Source organism: Pelophylax lessonae (genome assembly GCF_965119305.1).
Source record: "Pelophylax lessonae genome assembly, chromosome: 2".
NCBI classification, from domain to species: domain Eukaryota; kingdom Metazoa; phylum Chordata; class Amphibia; order Anura; family Ranidae; genus Pelophylax; species Pelophylax lessonae.
This window is the reverse complement of record NC_138769.1, coordinates 176,173,462-176,196,732: the sequence shown is the minus strand read 5'-3', so window position 1 is coordinate 176,196,732 and position 23,271 is coordinate 176,173,462. Positions and strand designations below refer to the sequence as shown.

The 23,271-nt window shown below is 42.0% G+C and overlaps 1 protein-coding gene across 2 annotated transcripts in view; it reads left to right on the top strand.

Moving 5' to 3' along the window:
* Positions 1 to 6,368: 6,368 nt before the first annotated feature.
* RS1 (retinoschisin 1) overlaps positions 6,369 to 23,271 on the top strand; it is a gene marked incomplete at both ends in the record, with an annotated part of 41,267 nt that continues 24,364 nt past the window's right edge. The window contains 3 exons of one of the 2 annotated variants that reach the window (XM_082244336.1): positions 6,369 to 6,420; positions 11,127 to 11,195; positions 11,944 to 11,960. In XM_082244336.1, the coding sequence (XP_082100462.1) occupies positions 6,369 to 6,420; positions 11,127 to 11,195; positions 11,944 to 11,960 (138 nt within the window). Of the gene's footprint in view, positions 6,421 to 11,126; positions 11,196 to 11,943; positions 11,961 to 23,271 lie in introns of those variants that run through there. The other variant, XM_082244337.1, reaches the window with a different exon arrangement.

Here is a 23,271-nt window from a genome sequence, read left to right as displayed (position 1 = left end):
CACTTCGGCGAGAAGAATGTTCCTTACATTGGTGGTCAGTGGGAAGAATGCCCCTTACGTTGGTGGTCAGTGGGAAGAAGGCCTCTTACGTTGGTGGTCAGTGGGAAGAATGCCCCTTACGTTGGTGGTCAGTGGGAAGATTATTCCTTGCATTGGTAGTCAGTGGGAGGAATGCCCCTTACATTGGTGGTCAGTGGGAGGAATGCCCCTTACATTGGTAGTCAGTGGGAAGAATGCTCCTTACATTGGTAGTGAGTGGGAAGAATGCTCCTTACATTGGTGATCAGTGGGAAGAATGTCCCTTACATTGGTAGTCAGTGGGAAGAATGTCCCTTACATTGGTAGTCAGTGGGAAGAATGCTCCTTACATTGGTAGTCAGTGGGAAGAATGCTCCTTACATTGGTAGTCAGTGGGAAGAATGTCCCTTACATTGGTAGTCAGTGGGAAGAATGTCCCTTACATTGGTAGTCAGTGGGAAGAATGCTCCTTACATTGGTGGTCAGTGGGAAGAATGATCCCTTACATTGGTAGTCAGTAGGAAGAATGTCCCTTACATTGGTGGTCAGTAGAAAAAATGCTCCTTACATATATAATAAACATATTTTTTTCCACATAGTGTCAAATTCTGTGAAAAATGCATGTAATGTAGGCAGTGCAATACGTAGGTGGGGCTGTGTGTGGGCGTGTCTTGAGTGTGGGCAGGGACACATGGGCGGGGACACAGGGGGCCCCATGATATCCTATTGCCCGGGGGCCCCATGAGTTGTCAGTCCGCCCCTGACTGTGTGACTTAGCGCGGTGAGCAGCAGCGGCGCCGTGAGCAACTGCACAGCTAAGCCAATCACGCGTGCCTGCACACCTGATTGGTTCGCTGTGCCGCTACTCACCGTGAGTAGCGGCACAGCGAACCAATCAGGTGTGCAGGCACGCGCGATTGGCTTAGCTGTGCAGTTGCTCACGGCGCCGCTGCTGCTCACCGCACTCAGTCACAGAGAAATAGCTGCACAGACGCCCACTCGTTCACTTCTTCTTCTTCTACCTGTAACCTTAGGTAAGTCTCTCTGGTCTCTGCATGATTGAAGGGGACACGGCATGCTGGTCACTACATTGATGGGTTGGTACGCTGGTCACTACATTGATGGGTTGGTACGCTGGTCACTACAGTGATGGGTTGGTACGCTGGTCACTACATTGATGGGTTGGGATGCTGGTCACTACATTGATGGGTTGGTACGCTGGTCACTACATTGATGGGTTGGTACGCTGGTCACTACATTGATGGGTTGGTATGCTGGTCACTACATTGATGGGTTGGTACGCTGGTCACTACATTGATGGGTTAGTATGCTGGTCACTACATTGATGGGTTGGTACGCTGGTCACTACATTGATGGGTTGGTATGCTGGTCACTACATTGATGGGTTGGTACGCTGGTCACTACATTGATGGGTTGGTACACTGGTCACTACATTGATGGGTTGGTACGCTGGTCACTACATTGTCAATTGATGGGGGGGCATGCTGGTCACTACATTGATGGGTTGGGATGCTGGTTACTACATCGTCAATTGATGGGGGGCATGCTGGTCACTACATTGATGGGGGGCAATATTGTGCAGCCCTACTCATAGGCGTGTGCACGGGGTGTGCAGGGTGTGCCTAGGCACACCCTAATCACCCTCGTGCAGTGCTTCTGCCATGGCCGCCGCCGATGTGTCTGCTGCTTTCTGCCCCTGGCTGCTCAGCTCCCGAACCCAATCCTGTCGGTGCGGAGACTGAGAGGGACTGTCTGGGGAAGGACCCTGGCCTGCTGTAAGGGGGGATCTATATAGGGGACCTCACCTCACCCTGGCCTGCTGTAAAGGAGGATCTATGGGCAACGTTCCCTATGCCATAGATCCCCCTTTAGAGCAGGGTCCCCATAGATCCCCTTTAGAGCAGAGCCCTGTGATCGGTGTGCGGCCTTAAAAGAATAATGTTTACTTTGATAATTGTTTATTTAATTAAAAATGTTTTAATACCGCTTAGAATGTTTGTTTACATTTATTTATAAAAGTGCATGTATATGTGTGTGTGTGTGTGTGTGTATATATATATATATATATATACACACGCATGTATATTGACCCCCCAAAATAATACCTTGCCACCCCTTTGCCACCCCTGTTTAAAAAGTCTAGCTCCGCCACTGATAAGGTGAGCTGCTGACTGTTTCTGGTCCTGAAAAGAGGTTTAGTGGCAGGTTCCTGTCTATACCATCTCTGAGTTTAGGATGGTGGTTGTGTGTCCTGCATTCTTTATGCCTGCAGGTTTAGTCTGGCATTTGTCAGATTAAAGCCAGGACATTGAAGTGGTGTCTGTGTCCCACTCTTAGATCCACTTGGTCTGTATAGTAGTATGGTTTGGCCCCAAAGGAGAGCCTGGCCCTTAGGAGTTGTCCAACCTGTACCAAATCTTCCCCAGGTGATAGCAGCGAAACCTTATGATAACCCCTCCTTGGTGTTAGAGCGTCTCTAACATTTGGCTATCTTTGTTGCATGCCAAGTGAGGTCAGCAATGGCAGTTCCTGCATTTTTATAGCACAGACTTTCTTTTTAGCATGTTTGCATAAATGATATTCCCACTTAAAGCCTAGATTAATAAATCCTTACATGTTTATGTAAGCAGATATGTGATATTTAGCTTACAGAGAAATACCTTTGAATCACTTGTTGGCCATAGCAGGCAGCAGAATACAAGGAAGCAGCATGAACACAAAGTTTGCAATCTCTGTTAATTTTTTTTTTTTTTAACATAATTTTCTTCTGGTCACTTCTTGATACCTCTTGTGTGTGAATGATAAATCTATTAGAGGAACTGAAAGTGGATAGTTTACAAAGACTCTTGAGAGGAATTACAATACTGTGAAAAGGAAAGGAAAAATTCAAGTAGCCCCTTGTCCATTTGTATCAATAGATTGAGTCTTACCTCAGAGACTCAACTCTTCCATTTGTTTGAGGAAATACTGCAGAATATCAAACAGAACAAGCAAAATAGTTCCATGAAAGGGCTAAGTATCACAGAGTATTCACACCCAAAGGAGCCACCTATGTTACATGTCCTAAAAACAACATATATTCATACACTACAGTGGGGATCGAAAGTTTGGGCACCCCAGGTAAAAATTTGTATTAATGTGCATAAAGAAGCCAAGGAAAGATGGAAAAATCTCCAAAAGGCATCAAATTACAGATTAGACATTCTTATGTCAACAAAAGTTAGATTTTATTTCCATCATTTACACTTTCAAAATTACAGAAAACAAAAAAATGGCGTCTGCAAAAGTTTGGGCACCCTGCAGAGTTAATATCTTGTACTGCCCCCTTTGGCAAGTATCACAGCTTGTAAACGCTTTTTGTAGCCAGCCAAGAATCTTTCAATTCTTGTTTGAGGTATCTTTGTCCATTCTTCCTTACAAAAGTCTTCCAGTTTTTTGAGATTTCTGGGCTGTCTGTCATGCACTTCTCTTTTAAGGTCTATCCATAGATTTTCAATTATGTTGAGGTCAGGAGATTGTGAAGGCCATGGCAAAACCTTCAGTTTACGCCTCTTGATGTAATGCCCCGTGGATTTCGAGGTGTGTTTAGGATCATTATCCATTTGTAGAAGCCATCCTCTCTTTAACTTTAGCTTTTTCACAGATGGCATCAAGTTACCATCCAAAATTTGCTTTGAAATTTTATTGAATCCATTTTTCCTTCTACTCGTGAGATGTTCCCTGTGCCACTGGCTGCAATACAACCCCAAAGCATGATTGGTCCACCCCCATGCTTAACAGTTGGACAGAGGTTCTTTTCATTAAATTCTGTGCCCCTTCGTCTCCAAATGTACCTTTGCTCATTCTGGCCAAAAAATTCAATTTTTAACCTCATCAGTCCTCAGAACTTGTTTCCAAAATGCATCAGGCTTGTCTATATGTTCATTTCTAAAGTTCAAACGCAGATTTTTGTGGTGAGGACGTAGAAGAGGTTTTCTTCTGATGACTCCTCCATGAAGACCATATTTGTACAAGTATCTCTTTATAATGGAATAGAGTACTGTTATATTCTCTGTGTTGTGAGAGACACAGGACTCTGATCTGGAACAACAGTTGTTTATTCAGGACTCACTGTACACTCCAACATGCATTACAGGATAGCTCTGTATATCCATGCATCTCTTACATGTCTCTAAGATGGCCACTCTGCCCCTTGACCCTTGTCATCACTCCTGGGTGGAGCCAGCCTTAAAGTGACAGTACATGTGAAACCCTTCAGGTATAACATGTACCACAACTCCAGTGTCTGCCAGATCTTTCTGGAGGGATTGTGCAGTCAAACGTGGGTTTTGAATTGTTTTTCTCACAATCCTGCAAGCTGTTCTGTCTGATATTTTTCTTGGTCTTCCAGCTCTTGCTTTAACTTCCACTGTTCCTGATGACTGCCATTTCTTAATTACATTCTGAACAGAGGATATTGACATCTGAAAATGTTTTGCTATCTTCTTATAGCCTTCTCAAGATTTGTGAGCGTCAACTATTTTCAGTTTCAGTTTTGTAGACAACTGCTTAGAAGATCCCATGGTGCTAATTGTTGGGGCAAGGTCAGATGAGTCTGGGCATTAAAAACCTTTGAGATTGACATCACCTGGTCTTCCCAGATGATGATTGAGAACAATCCATGATACTGGCAAGTCTCAGCCTTGCAAAGGGGGCAGTGCATGCTATAAATTCTGCAGGGTGCCCAAACTTTGGCAGATGCTATTTTTTTGTTTTCTGTAATTTTGAAAGTGTCAATGATGGAAATAAAATCTAACTTTTGTTGACATATTATAAGAATGTCTAATCTTTAATTTGATGCCTTTTGGAGATTTTTCCATCTTTCCTTGGCTTCTTTATGCACATTAATACAAATTTGTACCTGGGGTGCCCAAACTTTCGATCCCCACTGTATATTATCAAAAGTATTTGAACGCTTGCCTTTACACTCACATGAACTTTAATGGCATCCCAGTCTTAGCCTGTAGGGTTCAATATTGAGTTGGCCCACCCTTTGCAGCTAAAACAGCTTCAACTCATCTGGGAACGCTGTCCACAAGGTTTAAGAGTGTGTCTATGGGAATGTTTGACCATTCTTCAAGAAGCGCATTTGTGAGACACAAGCAGTTTGTAATTAGGTAGATATAGTCAGGGCCTCAATACCCCAGAAATGTTAGTTATTTAAGTCTACGATTTATCTTAAAGTGCATGTCATGCTAAAATGTATTTAATTGTAGTGTCTTATAGAGAGAGTAAGTGCTTTCACTGCTATCCAGGAGTGTCCCTGCTATCCCTAGAAAGAAAGATTCAGAAAATCTGCAATAGGGACACAGACAGAAATACAACTCGCCTGACCTAAACCCCATAGAGAATCTGTGGGGTATTGTCAAGAGAAAGATGAGAGACTCCAGATCCAACAATGCAGATGAGCTGAAGGCCGCTATCAGAGCAACCTGGGCATAACACCTCAGCAGTGCCACAGGCTGATCGCCTCCATGTCACGCTGCACTGATGCAGTAATTCATGAAAAAGGAGCCCCTACCACGTATTGAGTGCTTACTATACTGTACATGGACATACTTTTCAGTAAGCCAACATTTCTGTATTAAAAATCCTTTTTTCTAATTGGCCTCATGTAATATTCTAATTTTCTTTTCTTTTGAATTTTGGCTTTTCACTAGCTGTAAGCTATAATCATAAAAATTAAAATAAAGAAATGCTTGAAATATGTTCTTAACACATCTATATATTATATATGAGTTTCACTATATATACAGTATATTTTAACCTATACAATCAAGGTGCTTATAGTCTGTTGAGCTAGCCTAATTGAGTTTAACTGTAACGATTAGTCAAACAACATGTAGCCATCTCTTTTTGACAAAAGAAAAGTAAAGTTTTGTGGTAGGTTAGCCGATAAAGAAGACAACCTAAGCCAGTGCAATCTGGTTTGCTTTTGGATGGTGGAAAATAATAATGCAGCTTGTATATAGGGACGTGTTTGTTCAGATGTACATGGATACAGTACAAGCTGTTGATTTTGACAGGGCATTAAAAAGCACTGTAAGTTCATGACCTACTCCTAATTTTTACTGTTAAACTTCAGCTGAAATTGATCGCTTTGAGATAGGTAGTTAATGTTTTGCTCCAGATCAGCCTGTAAATTATAGTAATGTGTGCAATGATTTGATGACCCTTCACAGTTTGCTAAGAAAGTAGGAATAAGATGCTTAATGAGGGATGGATTAGGTTAATCTTCCTACAGTGCTGGACTGCTTTGTGCGCCGCACACTTTCCTGTGGCTGGAAACCATGTATCTCCATAGAAGAACTCCATTGCTCTTTGTGCTGTTTTATGTGGCAGGTAAGAAGAACTTGCTAAAAATGTATTTGGGATGATTAATTATTATGGGGACATCATGAAGTGCCAGAGAAGAGATCTTTCCTTTTGTAAGAAAAAAACTAGCCCAACTTCCTAAAAAATTCTATGTATATGTTCTAAAATAATAGTAAGTCGTCTGTGAAGTTATTGTGTTGTATTGTATTTATTGCGCTGCATAAAGTTAAATCCAGAACTGCAATGTAATCCACACATTATAATGTAGATGGAAGATTCCCAGGACCTTACATTTGCTGTTACACAGTCAGCAGTGGTAAAAAGTAAAAAATGTAATTTGACACATAGTTATATTTATTGTTCGGTAAAAAAATAAAATGCACGTCTTCGCTTTATGCAATGAAAGTCTTTAAAAATGCAAATTGAATTGTAGGTCATAACTCTGTAAATATATTCACCGCTCACTCACATTACAGCAAGAAGCAATGCAACTAAAGACAGCATTGAGATTCATAGACAAGTTTAGGAGCCAATTCAAGGCACCCAGAGACCTACCTTTGATTAGGAATACTCATTAATAGTTTATTAAAACCATTGGAACTGTCAAGGAACTAATACTGTAAATAAACTGCAGTGTTTTCTGAAAAGACAATGAGTAAATATGTAATATATCATCCATGCAATATCATTTGAATACCTAGAGAAAGTTCCCCAAGCCACCAATTGTTTTTAACCAATATGATTTTATTGAGTTTGTAAAAGATATTACAGACTTTAAAAGACCAGTTTAGTTACACTGGTTTAATATTTCCGCGTGTTGTTTTTTTTTTTTTTTTTACTTTCAATTGTTTTTATTGAATTTTTAAAACAGAACAGTAAAGTAAAGGATGGTACGTGTACATATAGTAAGTGATATATACTGGAACAATGGTAGCAAACTGGAACAATGGTAGCAAATACAGAACTCAAGCAAATAAGATATAGAAGTTCAGAAGCACATATTTCCTATTGGAGGTAAAAGGTGAACTCCAAGCAAAGAGGGAAAACGTCAAACATTAGAGTAAATATAAGAAAGAGTAAATACATATGTGATGCTCTATACAGTCAGGGTAAAATAGACACTTTGAGTCCAAATCAGCCAATCTTTGTGAAATTTAGCTCCCCGAAAGGTGGAGTACGCATGAGCTTTCTCTAGGGAGTGTTGGAGGTTGACCTGTCAGACCACCTCTATATGCGATGGGGCTACAGGTTGTTTCCAATGTTTTGCGATTGTCATTCTAGCTGCGACTAGGACATGGAAATACTCTTGTTGGTTTTTTATAGAGCTTTGGCCTAACAAAGTTTTCTAATATCATAGTGCTCCGCATTTAAAGAGAGCTTACATACCCACTATATGACATTGTTTGTAAAAGGCAAAACTGGACCATGCGTTTGCCCAAAGACAAAACACCTTCAAGTAGATCTAAACTCAATCAATTAAATGATATACTGTATATTGTCCCTGTCATTTCAAAGTTGTTTTGAAGGAGACACCTGTTTGCTAATTGTACGCCTGTAATGTCACCCTATCTCATGGGTTCCTTTTAAAGATTACAAGGGGCTGGGGGGACACATATTGGCATTCAAACAGGTTGTTGGCCCCTGTTATAGCAATTGCCAAATTTTTTCCAGAGTAAAGTGCAAACAGGCATGTCAATGACAATAATTATTCCATATAAGAAAGTTATTACATACACCATATCATTAATGATCTGCAGTGCAAACATAAAAAAGCATATATGCATTGACATTCACCTACTTTTTCAAACATTTCAAGGTAAAAATAATCAACTGAGACATTTGTCAAGAGCCTCTAAAGCCAAGCTTAAAATATTGTGGTATACAAAGACGGTAAACCACATGCTGCCCGGGAAGGAGTTAGAATGTACAATCTACTTATAGTGTAAGCCACTGGCATAGCCTATAGAACCCTGAACCTAAATGACCCTCAATGCTTTTGACAAGTGATTAATTAAATGTTAATGCTTATACACTGTAAATAAATAAGATTTACACATATCACCTTTCTTTTATTGTAGGAATCTGTAACAATTAGAAGCATAAACAAAACTAATATGAATGTTGTTGCTTTTCTAGAGTTCAGATCTTGGGGCTGTCATATTTTTTGCAAGGGAGTATTGGTTGTCTTATAGACAACACAGTGACACAATTATTAGGTAGTATCTATACCTTAGCTTAAAATCCCAACAGGTCCTTAGATTGTTTATGCAGTTTTCTAAACATTTACACGTGTTGCATTAATGCTCATGGGTATTTATGACGCATTACAGCAGAACTTTACTCAAAAGGGGAGGTCTGCCTGTCTGCCTCCTCCACCCTCCTCTTTATGTTTTGGCACTTTATTTGGGAGGGGGTTGGTTGGAGCCGTTACTTGGTTTTGACAGGTACCCTTTCCCACTTTTGGCCAGATAGCCAAGCAGACATTAAAATTGGGTTCGCTCCAGGGCCTGGACCGGCTGAGTGACATCAGCCGGCAGTGGACTGTCAGCTGAATACAGAGATCACAGGCATGCACTCCTGTGACCCACAGGAGAAGTAGGGCCAAAAGGGTTTTAGCCCTACTTCTCTTTTAATCTTAGTCAAGCTTTTGTGGCGGACTCAGTCCAGATCCATCTCCCACTACAGGATTTACTTATTCCAAGTCCCTCCTTTCTAGGCTGTATCCAACTATCCTGGGGAGCTCTACATGAGAGAACAGGTTCGAGCTGACATCACCTGGGGAAGCCACACTCAGATACATGGCTGCCAGCTTACCCAAACTCTAACTCTGCCCACAAGCTCTCTTTGTTAACTACGACTGGATATTCTTGAAGCTTATACAGGGTTGTCTTCACTCCCCATGGCTGAATGGATAAGCTTGTGAATGAAGGAAACCAGGGTAGGTACTGCTGGATTGGTGGGTATTAAAATAATACCTAGTCTCCACTTTGACCCTGATGCTGGGAAACATGGAAGGAAAAAGGAGAAGAGGACGACTGAAAACAAGATGGATAGATAGCAACATTGAAACAATGAAGTTAAGCAAGCTTGAGGCAGTGGAGGACAGAAAAGCCTGATACGCTATGGTTCATGAGGTCACAAAGAGTCAAACACGACTAAATAACTGAACAACAACTACTCTTCACTTTAAGCTGGTATCTCAGTAGGACGAATCTTGCCACATAGAAGTGTTAAAGCGGTTGTAAACCTCAGAAAATTAAAAAAAAAAAAAAAAAACACCTGAAAGACAAACACATAATGAGCTAGTATGCATCGCATACTAGCTCATTATGAAATACTTACCTTAGAACGAAGCCCCGCAGTGCCGCCAGCTCACCTCTCTTGGGGGTGACATGTTCGGTCGCCCTTCTTCCAGGTTTCCGGCATCCGGCCATCTGCGCGCGGGAGCCGGCATCCACAGCACAGGGCTCTGAAGTAACGGCATGAGCGGCCGTTCCTTCAGAGCGCATGCGCCAGTGATGTCACTGGCTGCATGCAAAGTAAATATCTCCAAAACGGTACATGTTTAGGAGATATTTACAGTACCTTTTCATAGGCTTACCTATAGGTACAAGTTGTAGAGGAGGGTTTACTTCCACTTTAAGCATACCATAAACAACTTGATAATAAATGAAAAATGATTACAGTCTGTGCAATTTGACAGCAGTATATCACCATTTGCCTTTCCAGAAAGGGACAGCAGTAAAGGACAGATTGTACCTGCTAACCTGGGGAATAACAGACCATCTGAGATAATTATTCCCAAAGATTTATTATAAAACCATGCTTGGTTTAATATGCTTAAACAGCATAAAGTGCATCTAAAACCAATTTTTTTTTTTTGATACAGTGGGGAAGTGTTAAAACACCCGTCAGGATTTTCTTGATGTCTGTGTCTTTGTTGGAGAGATTCATAATTCACCCTCTCTGTCTGTCCCGATAACCATTAGTACTGGGACAGAAAGGAAATTGATTACTGTTCTTTTTCTTATACTAAATTAATTAAAAAACAAGTTATCTATAAAGATAATATACTGTAGGAAGGAAATGAGGGGGTGATAAAACCCATGGGGACACTTCATTAGCCCTGTGTCCACAACAGTTGTAACAGACTTTCTCATATTTTAATGCCGGAGCTAGTAGAAAAAAAGCACAAAAATAAAAATTTACAGTAGTTGACTTGCTTCATTCTTCATTGACCAATATTTAGTTGACAGAGCAAAAATATGCAGTATTATTTCCATAGAAATGAACTAAAGCTGGGGAGATCATTAACAGAATCTGCAAATGTACACGTGAAGCTATCCTCATTACAACATATGATAAATACATCTCATTATGTAGTTGCTTGAAAGGGTATTGTATGTAATGAAAAAAAAATGCAATATTATGTCAGAATTTCCATCAAAGATGAATGTTGTGCGATGTTCTATGGGGCTGAGGTCCAATCAGTGAGTCTGCAGCTTCATACACTGGTGAGTTATATCAGCCATTATATACATTTCTTCTGCACCTTAATGGTAGAGAATAAAACAGGAAAAGGTACATTTAGAAGAGCATGCCTAATTGTATCCAGTGTACAGAAACCCTGTAGTATATTCTCTTTATAACAATATACTGAAATCCCCTGCTGATGCTTTGCCATAATGGCATCTTATGTGATACTTCAGCCCATGCTTCCTTTTATGTTACAGCTGTTGAAAGTGGCAAAGCTGGAGATGAGACTTCATCAGCTGATGGTGAGAATGACACATCGACAAAAGGTCTGCGGTTATCATGAATGTATTTTTTAGCACAGGCAGTGAATGTATCAACCTTATTAAAGGAAAGTGCTTTTAAAATGAAAATGTAGGTTTTATAAAGCATATGAATCAAAGAAACCATCCAGATAGACAAGAACCAGTATGAGAAGAAATACAATGTCTGTCCTTCTTTGGAAAATGCTAGTTGCATAGTAGTTGTAATGTTTTCCGAGTCACTTGCCCAGAACAAGCATTAAGCCAGTTAAGTCTTAACACCCAAACCACACACACACATTAATCTTGGACTGGGAGAACTAATATACCTCAAGAGTGCCGTTATATGTCTAGTGGATATGTAGGTTTAGTATGTGCAGTCTGTAATTAAACTGTCCCCAGAATTTGTATATTTCATATCTGCCAGTATTTGAATTGGCAAGTTGGCAATTGCATCAGAGTGTCAAGCTGAATTTTAATTATTTTATTTTCAATAGAAAGTGTAATGTAATCTTTGAGCCTTGTGTAGGCTACCATTGATTCCTCTAAAAGTCACCTCACCTCTATTCTTATCCAATGGCTCCAATACTTTTTTTGCATCATTGACCTAGAACAACAATGCAAGTGAGGGATTCTGACTTGGCTGCATGTTGTATGTTACTTCAGAAAAACATCTTTTTAGGGGGATCAGCAATGACAGCTACATTCTTTTTCCAGTGCAGATGTATTTTAACTATATTGAATCTTTTTGTTTTTTCATGCACCAAATACCTAGTGTTAACTAGCAGTGAGGTAAGTTCACTAATTTTATTATTTTTTGGACTTAATTTTATTATTTCAATAGCTGCTCATTAGACCTTTGTTTTCTAGACTTTGTTCAGTTGTACCTGCCATCAAAACATCTGTAGTGTTTGGTTATCAATATTCCTACATTTTACATCCATATACAATGCCTGTGTACAGTTAGATCAATGCCTTCTCCACACTGGAGCACACACAAGCCCATACAAACTGTTTGGCTTTGCTCCCTCTGGTAGCTGACTATCATCCCTCAAGGCAGCTCTATAGAGGAGATCTGAGCTTTGCAGGGCTTCACCTGTATTGAGGCCAAGTACTACCAGTTAATGTCCCATCTTTCACAACGCTGAATTTGATCTAGGTTCTTGGATGATTTTTCCTATAAGATGTATACAAGAAAATTGAGCTACCTAACGTATTGTAGGATGGTGTAACTATAGATAAAAATACCACAACACTTCTGGCTCTTTCAAAAGTAAAGACTCAACCTTGAAAAAACAGCTAGGATGACTAGTGATGGACAAACATCTGCCGGGGCAGTTCGCGAAAGTCAGCCGCAAATTTTCTCAAAAGTCTGCGAACCGCAAGTTCGCGGAGGGCCCTATTGACTTTAATGGGAGGCGAACTTTAAAAATCTTTAGGTCATATTTGCAGCCACAAAAGACGTACTAGCTGTGCACAAATAGTCCCAGCACATGGACAATGTCATAACAGAAGTATTGCAATTGGAAAAGTTGCCCTAAATTTTTTATTATTTTTTTATACAGCAAAAAATTATTATTTTTTTTTTTCATAAATCAGCCAGAACTGACAGCAGCCGGTAAATACATGTCTAATACATATAGGGTCCATTCACACATCTGTAAAATGGGTCTGCATCCATTCCACAATTTGGCGGAACCTTTACAGACCCATTGATTTTCAATTCCAGTCTGAAAAATTAGGCATTCACAGGATACAGATGTAAGTGTCGCCAGTATTGGCCCCAAAATTAGCCCACATGGGTTTACCTTACAGCTAAGAACGTAGTATTCTGTGGCTGAAGGTACATTAGGCATTCACAGGATACAGAATTAAGTGTCGGCCAGTATTTGCCCCAAAAATTAGCCCACATGGGTTTACCTGACAGCTAAGAACGTTGTATTATGTGGCTGAAGGTACATTCGGCATTCACAGGATACAGAAGTAAGTGTCGGCCAGTATTGGCCCCAAAAATTAGCCCACATGGGTTTACCTGACAGCTAAGAACGTTGTATTCTGTGGCTGAAGGTACATTAGGCATTCACAGGATACAGAAGTAAGGGTCGGCCAGTATTGGCCCCAAAAATTAGCCCACATGGGTTTACCTGACCGCTAAGAACGTAGTATTCTGTGGCTGAAGGTACATTAGGCATTCACAGGATACAGAAGTAAGTGTCGGCCAGTATTGGCCCCAAAAATTAGCCCACATGGGTTTACCTGACAGCTAAGAACGTTGTATTCCTTGGCTGAAGGTACATTAGGCATTCACAGGATACAGAAGTAAGCGTCGGCCAGTATTGGCCCCAAAAATTAGCCCACATGGGTTTACCTGACAGCTAAGAACATTGTATTCTGTGGCTGAAGGTACATTAGGCATTCACAGGATACAGAAATAAGTGTCGGCCAGTATAGGCCCCAAAAATTAGCCCACATGGGTTTACCTGACAGCTAAGAATGCTGTATTCTGTGGCTGAAGGTACATTAAGCATTCACAGGATACAGAAGTAAGTGTCGGCCTGTATAGGCCCCAAAAATTAGCCCACATGGGTTTAACTGACAGCTAAGAACATAGTATTTGGTGGCTGGAGGTACATTAGGCATTCACAGAAAAAATAATTGTCGGCCCTGAAAGGCCCCAAAAATTTGCCATTCAATGGACATGAAATGCTTTTTATGCCACTGTATGTAGCAAAGCCAAGGACTAGGAATTGCTGTGGGTGGATGGCGGTCTGGCGGATATTTGTGGCCTAGCATGAGGAATTTCAATGAAACATGATCTACTGGTGATATGTGTTGAATTCCTCAGAGATCCATGCCTCATTAATTTTTATAAATGTGAGGTAGTCTACACTGTCATGAGCTAGGCGAGTGCGCTTATCGGTCACGATCCCCCCTGCTGCGCTGAACGTCCTTTCGGACAGGACACTGGACGGGGGGCAAGCCAACATTTTCATTGCAAATTGTGCAAGCTCTGGCCAGAGGTCAAGCCTGCCCACCCAGTAGTCCAGGGGTTCATCACTCCTCAGAGCGTCCACATCGGCCGTTAACCCGATGTAGTCAGACACCTGTCGGTCTTGGCGTTCCTTGTTGCTGGATCCGGAGTACAGCTGTTGATGGTGCGGCTGAAAGAAGGATCTCATATCTGAAGTGACCAAGACATCTTCAAACCGCCCTCTTCTTGCAGGCACTGTTGGATTGCTACCTGCAACTGTCTCTCTGTGACTGGAAATTCCTCTACCAGCGCACGCAAAAGCAGAATGCAGCATTTCCCGCAGCAAGGCCTGGAAGCGCTGCATTCTGACCGCCCTCTGTGATTGTGGTAACATTTCCGCCACTTTATATTTGTACCGGGGGTCTAAGTATGTTGCCACCCAGTACTGGTCCCTGGCCTTTATGCATTTTATATGGGGGTCCCCCTTAAAACACTGGAGCATGAAGGCCCCCATTTGCACTAAACTGGAAGCGGTGTAGTGGCCTGGCTCCAGCTCATCATCCAGGATAACGTCGTCCTCGTTCTCCTCCCCCCATCCACGGACAACACCAGGGATTCCAGAAAGGTTTAAAGCATGCTCTTCTTGCTCCTCCTCATCTGCCCCTGGCACCATCCTCCTCTTACTTCTCTTCAGACTCCTGTTGTTAATTTGTCTCAGATGGAGTAGCACCCACTGGGAATTCATCCAACATTGCAACTTCCTCATCTTCCTGCTCCTGCTCCTCGACGGCTTGATCAATGACACGACGCAATGCACGCTCCAGAAAGAAGGAGTAAGGTATGATGTCACTTATGGCGCCCTGGCCATGACTGACCAGTTTGGCGATCTCATCAAATGGCTGCAGAAGTCTGCATGCGTCCCGCATGAACAGCCACTGGCGAGGTGAAAAAAACCCAAGCTCCCCAGAACCTGTTCTGCCGCAGAGTTCGTTCAGGTAGTCGTTAACTGCACATTTCTGCCGGAGCAGCCTATCAAGCATATGCAATGTTGAGTACCATCGCGTCGAGCAGTCCCAAATAAGACGCCTGAGGGGCAGGTTGTGTCGCAAGGCGAGCCATGCCTGTGTAAGATCTTCTGAAATGGCCTGAGATTTTCCTGGCCTGCCGCAAGACGTCCTGGACCCCAGGGTATTTGGCAACGAATTGCTGCACCACCAAGTTCAGGGCGTGTGCCATGCATGGCACGTGTGTTATTTTGTCCTGTTTCAGCGTGCTCAGCAGATTGGCACCGTTGTCGCACACCACTTTACAAACTGTCAAATTGAGCGGTGTCAGCCACTGATCTGCCTGTGAATGCAAAGCTGAAAGGAGTGCAGGACCAGTGTGGCTTCCAGGCACAACAGACGCAGCGCAGCATGGCAACGTCTCACCTGGCATGTGGAATAGGTTCTGGGGATCTTGGGCGGTGCAGCGGAAGAGACAGTAGCAGCGGAAGAGGAGGAGGCAGACGAGGAGGAGAGGGAAGATGGAAGAGGAGGAGAAGAAGAGGCAGGCCTGCATGCAATCCATGGCGGTACAACCAAATCTACACGTGTGCCACAGGTTACATGTTTGATGGCCGTCAGAAGGTTCACCCGGTGGGCAGTAAAAGTGATATACCTTCCCTGCCCGTGTTTGCTAGACCATGTGTCTGTGGTCAGATGTATCTTGGCACCAACACTGTGTGCCAGAGATATATTCACTTGCCGCTGAACATGGCCATACAGCTCTGGAATGCCCTTCTGCGAGAAATATTTCCTGCCTGGGACCTTCACTTGCGGTGTTCCAATGGCCACAAATTTACGAAAGGCTTCCAAGTCCACCAGTTGATATGGCAGTAGTTGGTGGGCTATAAGTTCCGACAAGCCAGCAGTCAAACGTTGGGCAAGAGGGTTATCCGGCGTCATCATTTTTTTACGCTCCAACATTTGGGCCACAGAAGCCTGCCTTTTTCCAGAACAACGTGCAACGGCATCATGGAAGGTGGAGTGGAGGACAAATGTGAGGAGAGAGAAAGAGAAGGGGCTGGACGGTGAGAGCCTGGAGTGTGTCTTTGTGGGTTCTGACGGTGTTGCTCCCACTGGGCTCGGTGATGGGAGTTCAGGTACCTTCTTAAGGCGGTTGTCCCTAGGTGAGTGTTGGGCTTACCGCGACTTATGCGTTGACTGCAAAGGCTGCAGATGGCAACACTGTTGTCAGCAACGGACACATTAAAAAAAACCCACACTGTGGAGCCATGTGCCGGAGCCCTGGGAGCGCCAGATGTGACTGTACATGGTTGATGGCTCGCTCCTGATACATTTGCAGTCTGCTTTGTACCTCTCGTGCAATGCAAGTTCTGCCTGCCTCTCCTCCCTATCTGCCAGTCCGTCTCTCCCTCTGAACTCCCCTCCTCTTCCTCTCTTGTGGCCACCCACGTGATGTCCATAGACACGTCGTCATCATCCACTTCACCTTCCCCACCACTAACAATTGAGATCTCGGAGTAGGCCGCAACAGCGGGGACAAACCTCCTTGGGCTCATCTGGGTACTGTCGTCACTCTGCTCAGTGGCGCTGTTGCTACCTCCTCTTCCTGATCTGATGCCAACAATGGCTGCGTATCGCAAATGTCTTGTGATGGATCGGAAAATAATTCCAGAGACTCAAGCGGAGGGTATGTGGTGGTGGTGTTTGTGGTGGTGTCTTTGGGGGTGTACACAGTGAAGAGGGTGCAGAGGGTGCAGATAGAGAGGATGAGGAGGGTGCAGAAGAGGAAGGCTGAGTGAGTCACTCAATCAAGTCTGGTGCGTCCTTTGACGTAATCAAACGCGCCTTCTGAAACTTCACACTTTGGCTCCGGGCTACTGCTCCTGGCCTACCCCTACCACCCCTGCGTAAGTGTCTGCCTCTTCCTCTGCCTGTCATGTTTTTTAATTACCCTGTGACAAAAGTCTCTAGAGAATCGCAGTATATCTGGAAAAAGGTATATAACACCCCGCTTCAATCTTTGGTATTGGGAGGGCCACAGGTTTATCACACCAGTTCTACAAATAATTGGCCATTAACTGTTGTCACTGTGTGTAGCACAGTTAACACAGCAAAAGAGGCCAAAGTTTTGCAAGAATAAAATACAATCTTATAAAAGTACACTGTTAAATAACACCCCACTTCAATATGTGATATTGGGGGGCCACAATTTTATCACACCAGTTCTACAAATAATTGGCCAGTAACTGTCATCACTGTGTGTAGCACAGTTAACACAGCAAAAGAGGCCACATTTTTGCAGGACTAAAATACACTCTTATAAAAGTACACTGTTAAATAACACCCCACTTCAATATGTGGTATTGGGGGCCACTGGTCTATCACACCAGTTGTTAAAAAATTGGCCAGGGAGTTTGGCGCTGTGTGTATCAGACTTAACTCAGCAAAAGAGGCAATATTGTTGCAGGACACAAATACACTTGTAAAAGTATACTCAGATAACACCCGCTTCAATATGCGGTATTGGGGGCCACTGGTCTATCACACCAGTTGTTCAAAAAATTGGCCAGGGAGTTTGGCACTGTTTGTAGTATGGCTGCAGCAACACTCAGTCACCACACCTGTCACAATGCTGCACAGTGCACAATAATACTACTAATCCACTATAATATGCTTTCTACAAAGTATATTATACTGTGGATTACCCCCCTTCCCCCCCCCCCCGCCATATAGTGCACTGCACCGACTGGATACCTGTCCCTAACCTGAAAAGATACTAGTAGACCTATACCAAAATACCAGCCCTGAAAAGGACTTTTGTGGATCTTAACAGAGCTATTTATGTCTGGCAATCTCTCCCTGATGCATACAGCTGACCTCTCCCTACGCTGACAAAAAGCACAATGTGTCAAAAGAATGGTCTTTAAAAAAGGCCAAATACAGCGCTTGCTAATTAGATAGCATTATCCATGTCAATCTCTATATTAAGGTGAATAAAATATATATATATGTAAAGATTTCCAATATTTGATTAAACCTGTGTTATAAAGTGCATGTGTGATTCAGTATATGACATATAAATATCAGGTATAAAATTCACAATAAAAAGAACAATAAAAAGTGAACAGTAATTATGTGCTCAAGTTATAGTCCTTTGTGCATAAGTGACTATGACATGAAAATTCCAAGTATAAATATCAAACAATAAACGATTTTTCAATCCGCAATAAAAACTTTAGCAATAACATTCAGCAATAAAAACAGTCCAATAGTAAACGGTGACTTTGTGCTCAAGATATTGTCCTTAGTGAAAGTGATTATTCCCAATTGGAAGGAGCAAGTGCTCTAGCTTAATTTGGCTAAGATATCGATTCCTTGTCCCAAGTGAATGAGTAAATTTGGTCACTTAGCAGATATCGTGGGTCTTATTTTTATTTATTTTTTATATTTATCACTTTATTTTAATTTCAAGGAGAATTATTACACAAATTATATTATATAAAACAAGGGAAATAGCAAGAGCACACAGACAAAAGCAACATCTTCTTTCCTGTTACAAAGTATGTTTACATTCATCCCAAAAATTTTAAACCTTTGGTATTCAAGCAACAGTCAGTTACTCATCAAGGGAGAGGCATCATCAAGGCAGCAAGTCTCTTCAGAATCTCTCCATCTTACTCTTCCCTCTCCCCCCGCTACCGATCCTTGCCTCTCTTCCCTTTGTTATTCCTCCACATTTTATTTTATAAAATACTGTAGTCTTTTATATTTGTCTCTGGCTCTATTTTATCCTGCTATCTATCCTTTTTTCCCTCCCGTCCCAACCTCCCCCTCCCCCCCATTCATACTATCATACAAACACCAACAAAGAAAGAAGAAAGGAAAGAGAAAAAAAAAAAAAAAAAGCCAAACCAGAACAGGAAGTAAGGAGCTCCCTGCTCACAGTGAATGTTTGGGCTAAACCCCAGATCTTATGTTCTGGGATATAGAGGGGAGCAACTGTTTCCCCTCTTCCGAAGTTACAAATAGATTCCACACACTTCATATCGACTTATATTGTTCCTGTTTATGTTGTGAGGAGAGCACTAAATCTTCCATTTTGTTTATATGTTCTAATTTCCACGCCCATTCGGTCACTGAAGGAGTGTCCTCCTCCATTACTGGGGTATACACATATAACAAAAAAACTATCAGCGCAAAACCAAATATGTGATATAACACTCAAAATAGGTAAAAACACTGTGCGTGAATAATGTACTAAAAAAGTGCTTGAATATCACTGTGCATAAAACATATATAGCCGGCAGCATACACCAATCGTGTTCACATCCCACAATAAATCAAAATAAATACAAAAAATGTGCTGCGCCAGACGTGCACCAATAAACATAAATGATGTTGATATAATCAATATCTGAAGTCCATACAAGCTGTGATTGTGCTAAAAATCAAATAAATGTGCATTGGTGTCCAAGTGTCCAAATCAGAAATGCAATCTGGTGAAAAGTGCACACCAATCTGTGAAATCCCTCCACCTGCTAGATTGGCCTCTCACCTCCAAAAAGGACCCAGACGGGCCAGCAAAAGCATATACTGAGGATATCAGACTCCCGGAAAGACACTCCAGCCTCTCACCTCCGGAGGTCTCAAGACACGGGACATGGCATGCAAAATATAAAAGGGAAAATATAGTGCTCTCCGTTTCAACAATCAGGCTTTATTGAGGAAAATAGAAGTTTGCTCACATGTACAGGGCACTTCACCGTGCCTGCTGTTATGGCAATAATAGCGTGTGTCACTCGAGAGATGTTCGGCGTCGGTCACGCAAGCTCCGCCCCCCTATACGCGTTACGACGAGCGTATGGCTCCAACGTCTTCCTCGGTAGGGGTGGCTTGTGCGTGCCAAGCCTCTCTTTAAATAAGTATGCCTAGAGGTGGATTGGTTAGTGGACCTCTGCTCCTCCCATTGTTCCTAGCACTACGCTGGACACCAGAACCGAAGATACAGGCACTTCCTCTTCGGTGTCACTGGTTAATAATGCTAATGGGGCAGTTTTATTCGATTAGCGGTGCAATGCACATATATTAATCAACTCGGAGATCGCCCACATCTCTCTAGTGCTATATATAATTTAAAACATAATATAACAATGCCAAATATTAAAATACATGTATTTATATAAAAACATCTAAAATATATATATAACGCTACAATCATAAAATATTAAATACTCATAAAATATGCATAAAATTACAAGAAAAATATAATAAAATATGTTAATATGTTAAAATATATCCTAAAATTCATTTCTTAATAAAACAAAAAGCCTCAGATATCTAAAATACATGATGGAGTGTCATTTATTGCTAATGAAGCAGTTAAGGTCGAAATCCTTATTTAGACCTCTGGGTGCCAAAACTTTGGCCTCATAGACCCAGAAGGATTCCCTCCTGCTCAACTGGCGGATGTAATTTCCTCCTCTCCAATGAGGTTGAACATGCTCTATCCCCCAAAATTTCAGGGAATTGGGGTTCCTATCATGAAATTCCCTGAAATGTTTTGATACATTATGTGAGACTTCCTAAAAGTTTGGAAAGTTCAGGACCCCCAATGGATCCGAAATGGTATTGCCAGCTTGGAAGCGAATAAGCAGCTGGAAATACGACCAGCGGACAAAGGGGGAGGGATCGTTATGAGTATTGAATACTATACCAACGAGATGAAAAGGCAACTTTCAGACCTGAACACATATTCTCGTTTAAGGCGTGACCCACTGAATGAATACAAAAAAGAATTGGATGAACTGATCAAGAATGGGTTGGATGATGCCACGGCAGATGTAGGTTCCCTTTATACTATTATAGGGCACGATGCCGCAATGAGGGCAGCGAAATGGGCCCTGGAAGAATCCGATTTGGAGGAAGAACATGTAGAATTTCTGCTGGACAGTTTGGATTTCTGTCTGAAACACAATTATTTTTGGTATGCCGGGGATTTCTTTTTACAAACCAAAGGCGTGGCGATGGGGGCAAGGTTTGCCCCCAGTGTAGCCAATTTATTTATGGCCCAGTGGGAAGCAGAGGAGATTTTAACTAACAGACCCCCGGAACTTATTTTTTACAAAAGATTTATAGATGATTTGATTATGATTTGGGAGGGAGATATTATGTCTTTTAATATTTTTAAAGCCAGGATGAATTTTAATAATAGGAATATTTTACTATCATGGACTGAAAGTAAGGAAAGAATACAGTTCCTAGATCTAGAGATTTTTATAAAAGAAGGTCAAATACACACAAGGAACTTTTTTAAGCCTACCATAGGAATTGGCTTTTCAATATCCCGAGGGGACAGCTTATCCGAATCAGGAGGAATTGCTCAAAGGAGGAGGATTATACGACACAGTCCAAAATATTGGTAGACAGATTTCAGGCTAAAGGGTATGATATGAAAAAAGTGAATTTGGATTTAAGACAAGTATCGTCACTAGATAGAACAGAGCTTCTAAAGAATAAAATGGCCCCACCTAAGGAGAGTAACAGCAATGATTTTAAATTGGTGTTTGATTTCAACGTCCAACACAGACAGGTTGAACGTATCATCACCAAACACTGGGATATTTTAAAACAAGACAGAATCCTAGGACCTCATCTCCCGGAGAAACCTGGCTTCATTTACAGAAGAGCGCCCATCTTGAAGGACAGGCTGGCACCGGGAGTAATAAACCCTCCTAAACCCAGGAAAAATACGGTCTTCCAGTTCCTGTCAGGTTTTCACGCATGTGGCAAGTGTAGGGCTTGCCGATTGGCGAGAAACAATGTCAAGAAAAGGAAGTACAAAAGTACAGGCAAGCAATACCAGATCAAAGACTTGGTAGCATGTACCACTGTTGGAGTTGTCTACATGATGGAATGTGGGTGCGGACTCCAATATGTGGGCCGCACCTCCAGACCCCTAAATGTGAGAATAGGGGAACACATAACCAACATCAAAAAGGGGGAAGTCTCACATAATGTATCAAAACATTTCAGGGAATTTCATGATAGGAACCCCAATTCCCTGAAATTTTGGGGGATAGAGCATGTTCAACCTCATTGGAGAGGAGGAAGTTACATCCGCCAGTTGAGCAGGAGGGAATCCTTCTGGGTCTATGAGGACAAAGTTTTGGCACCCAGAGGTCTAAATAAGGATTTCAACCTTAACCGCTTCATTAGCAATAAATGACACTCCATCATGTATTTTAGATATCTGAGGCTTTTTGTTTTATTAAGAAATGAATTTTAGGATATATTTTAACATATTAACATATTTTATTATATTGTTCTTGTAATTTTATGCATATTTTATGAGTATTTAATATTTTATGATTGTAGTGTGATATATATATTTTAGATGTTTTTATATAAATACATGTATTTTAATATTTGGCATTGTTATATTATGTTTTAAATTATATATAGCACTAGAGAGATGTGGGCGATGACACGCGATCTCCGAGTTGATTAATATATGTGCATTGCACCGCTAATCGAATAAAACTGCCCCATTAGCATTATTAACCAGTGACACTGAAGAGGAAGTGCCTGTATCTTCGGTTCTGGTGTCCAGCGTAGTGCTAGGAACAATGGGAGGAGCAGAGGTCCACTAACCAATCCACTTCTAGGCATACTTATTTAAAGAGAGGCTTGGCACGCACAAGCCACCCCTACCGAGGAAGACGTTGGAGCCATACGCTCGTCGTAACGCGTATAGGGGGGCGGAGCTTGCGTGACCGACACCGAACATCTCTCGAGTGACACACGCTATTATTGCCATAACAGCAGGCACGGTGAAGTGCCCTGTACATGTGAGCAAACTTCTATTTTCCTCAATAAAGCCTGATTGTTTAAACGGAGAGCACTATATTTTCCCTTTTATATTTTGCATGGCATGTCCCGTGTCTTGAGACCTCCGGAGGTGAGAGGCTGGAGTGTCTTTCCAGGAGTCTGATATCCTCAGTATATGCTTTTGCTGGCCCGTCTGGGTCCTTTTTGGAGGTGAGAGGCCAATCTAGCAGGTGGAGGGATTTCACAGATCGGTGTGCACTTTTCACCAGATTGCATTTCTGATTTGGACACTTGGACA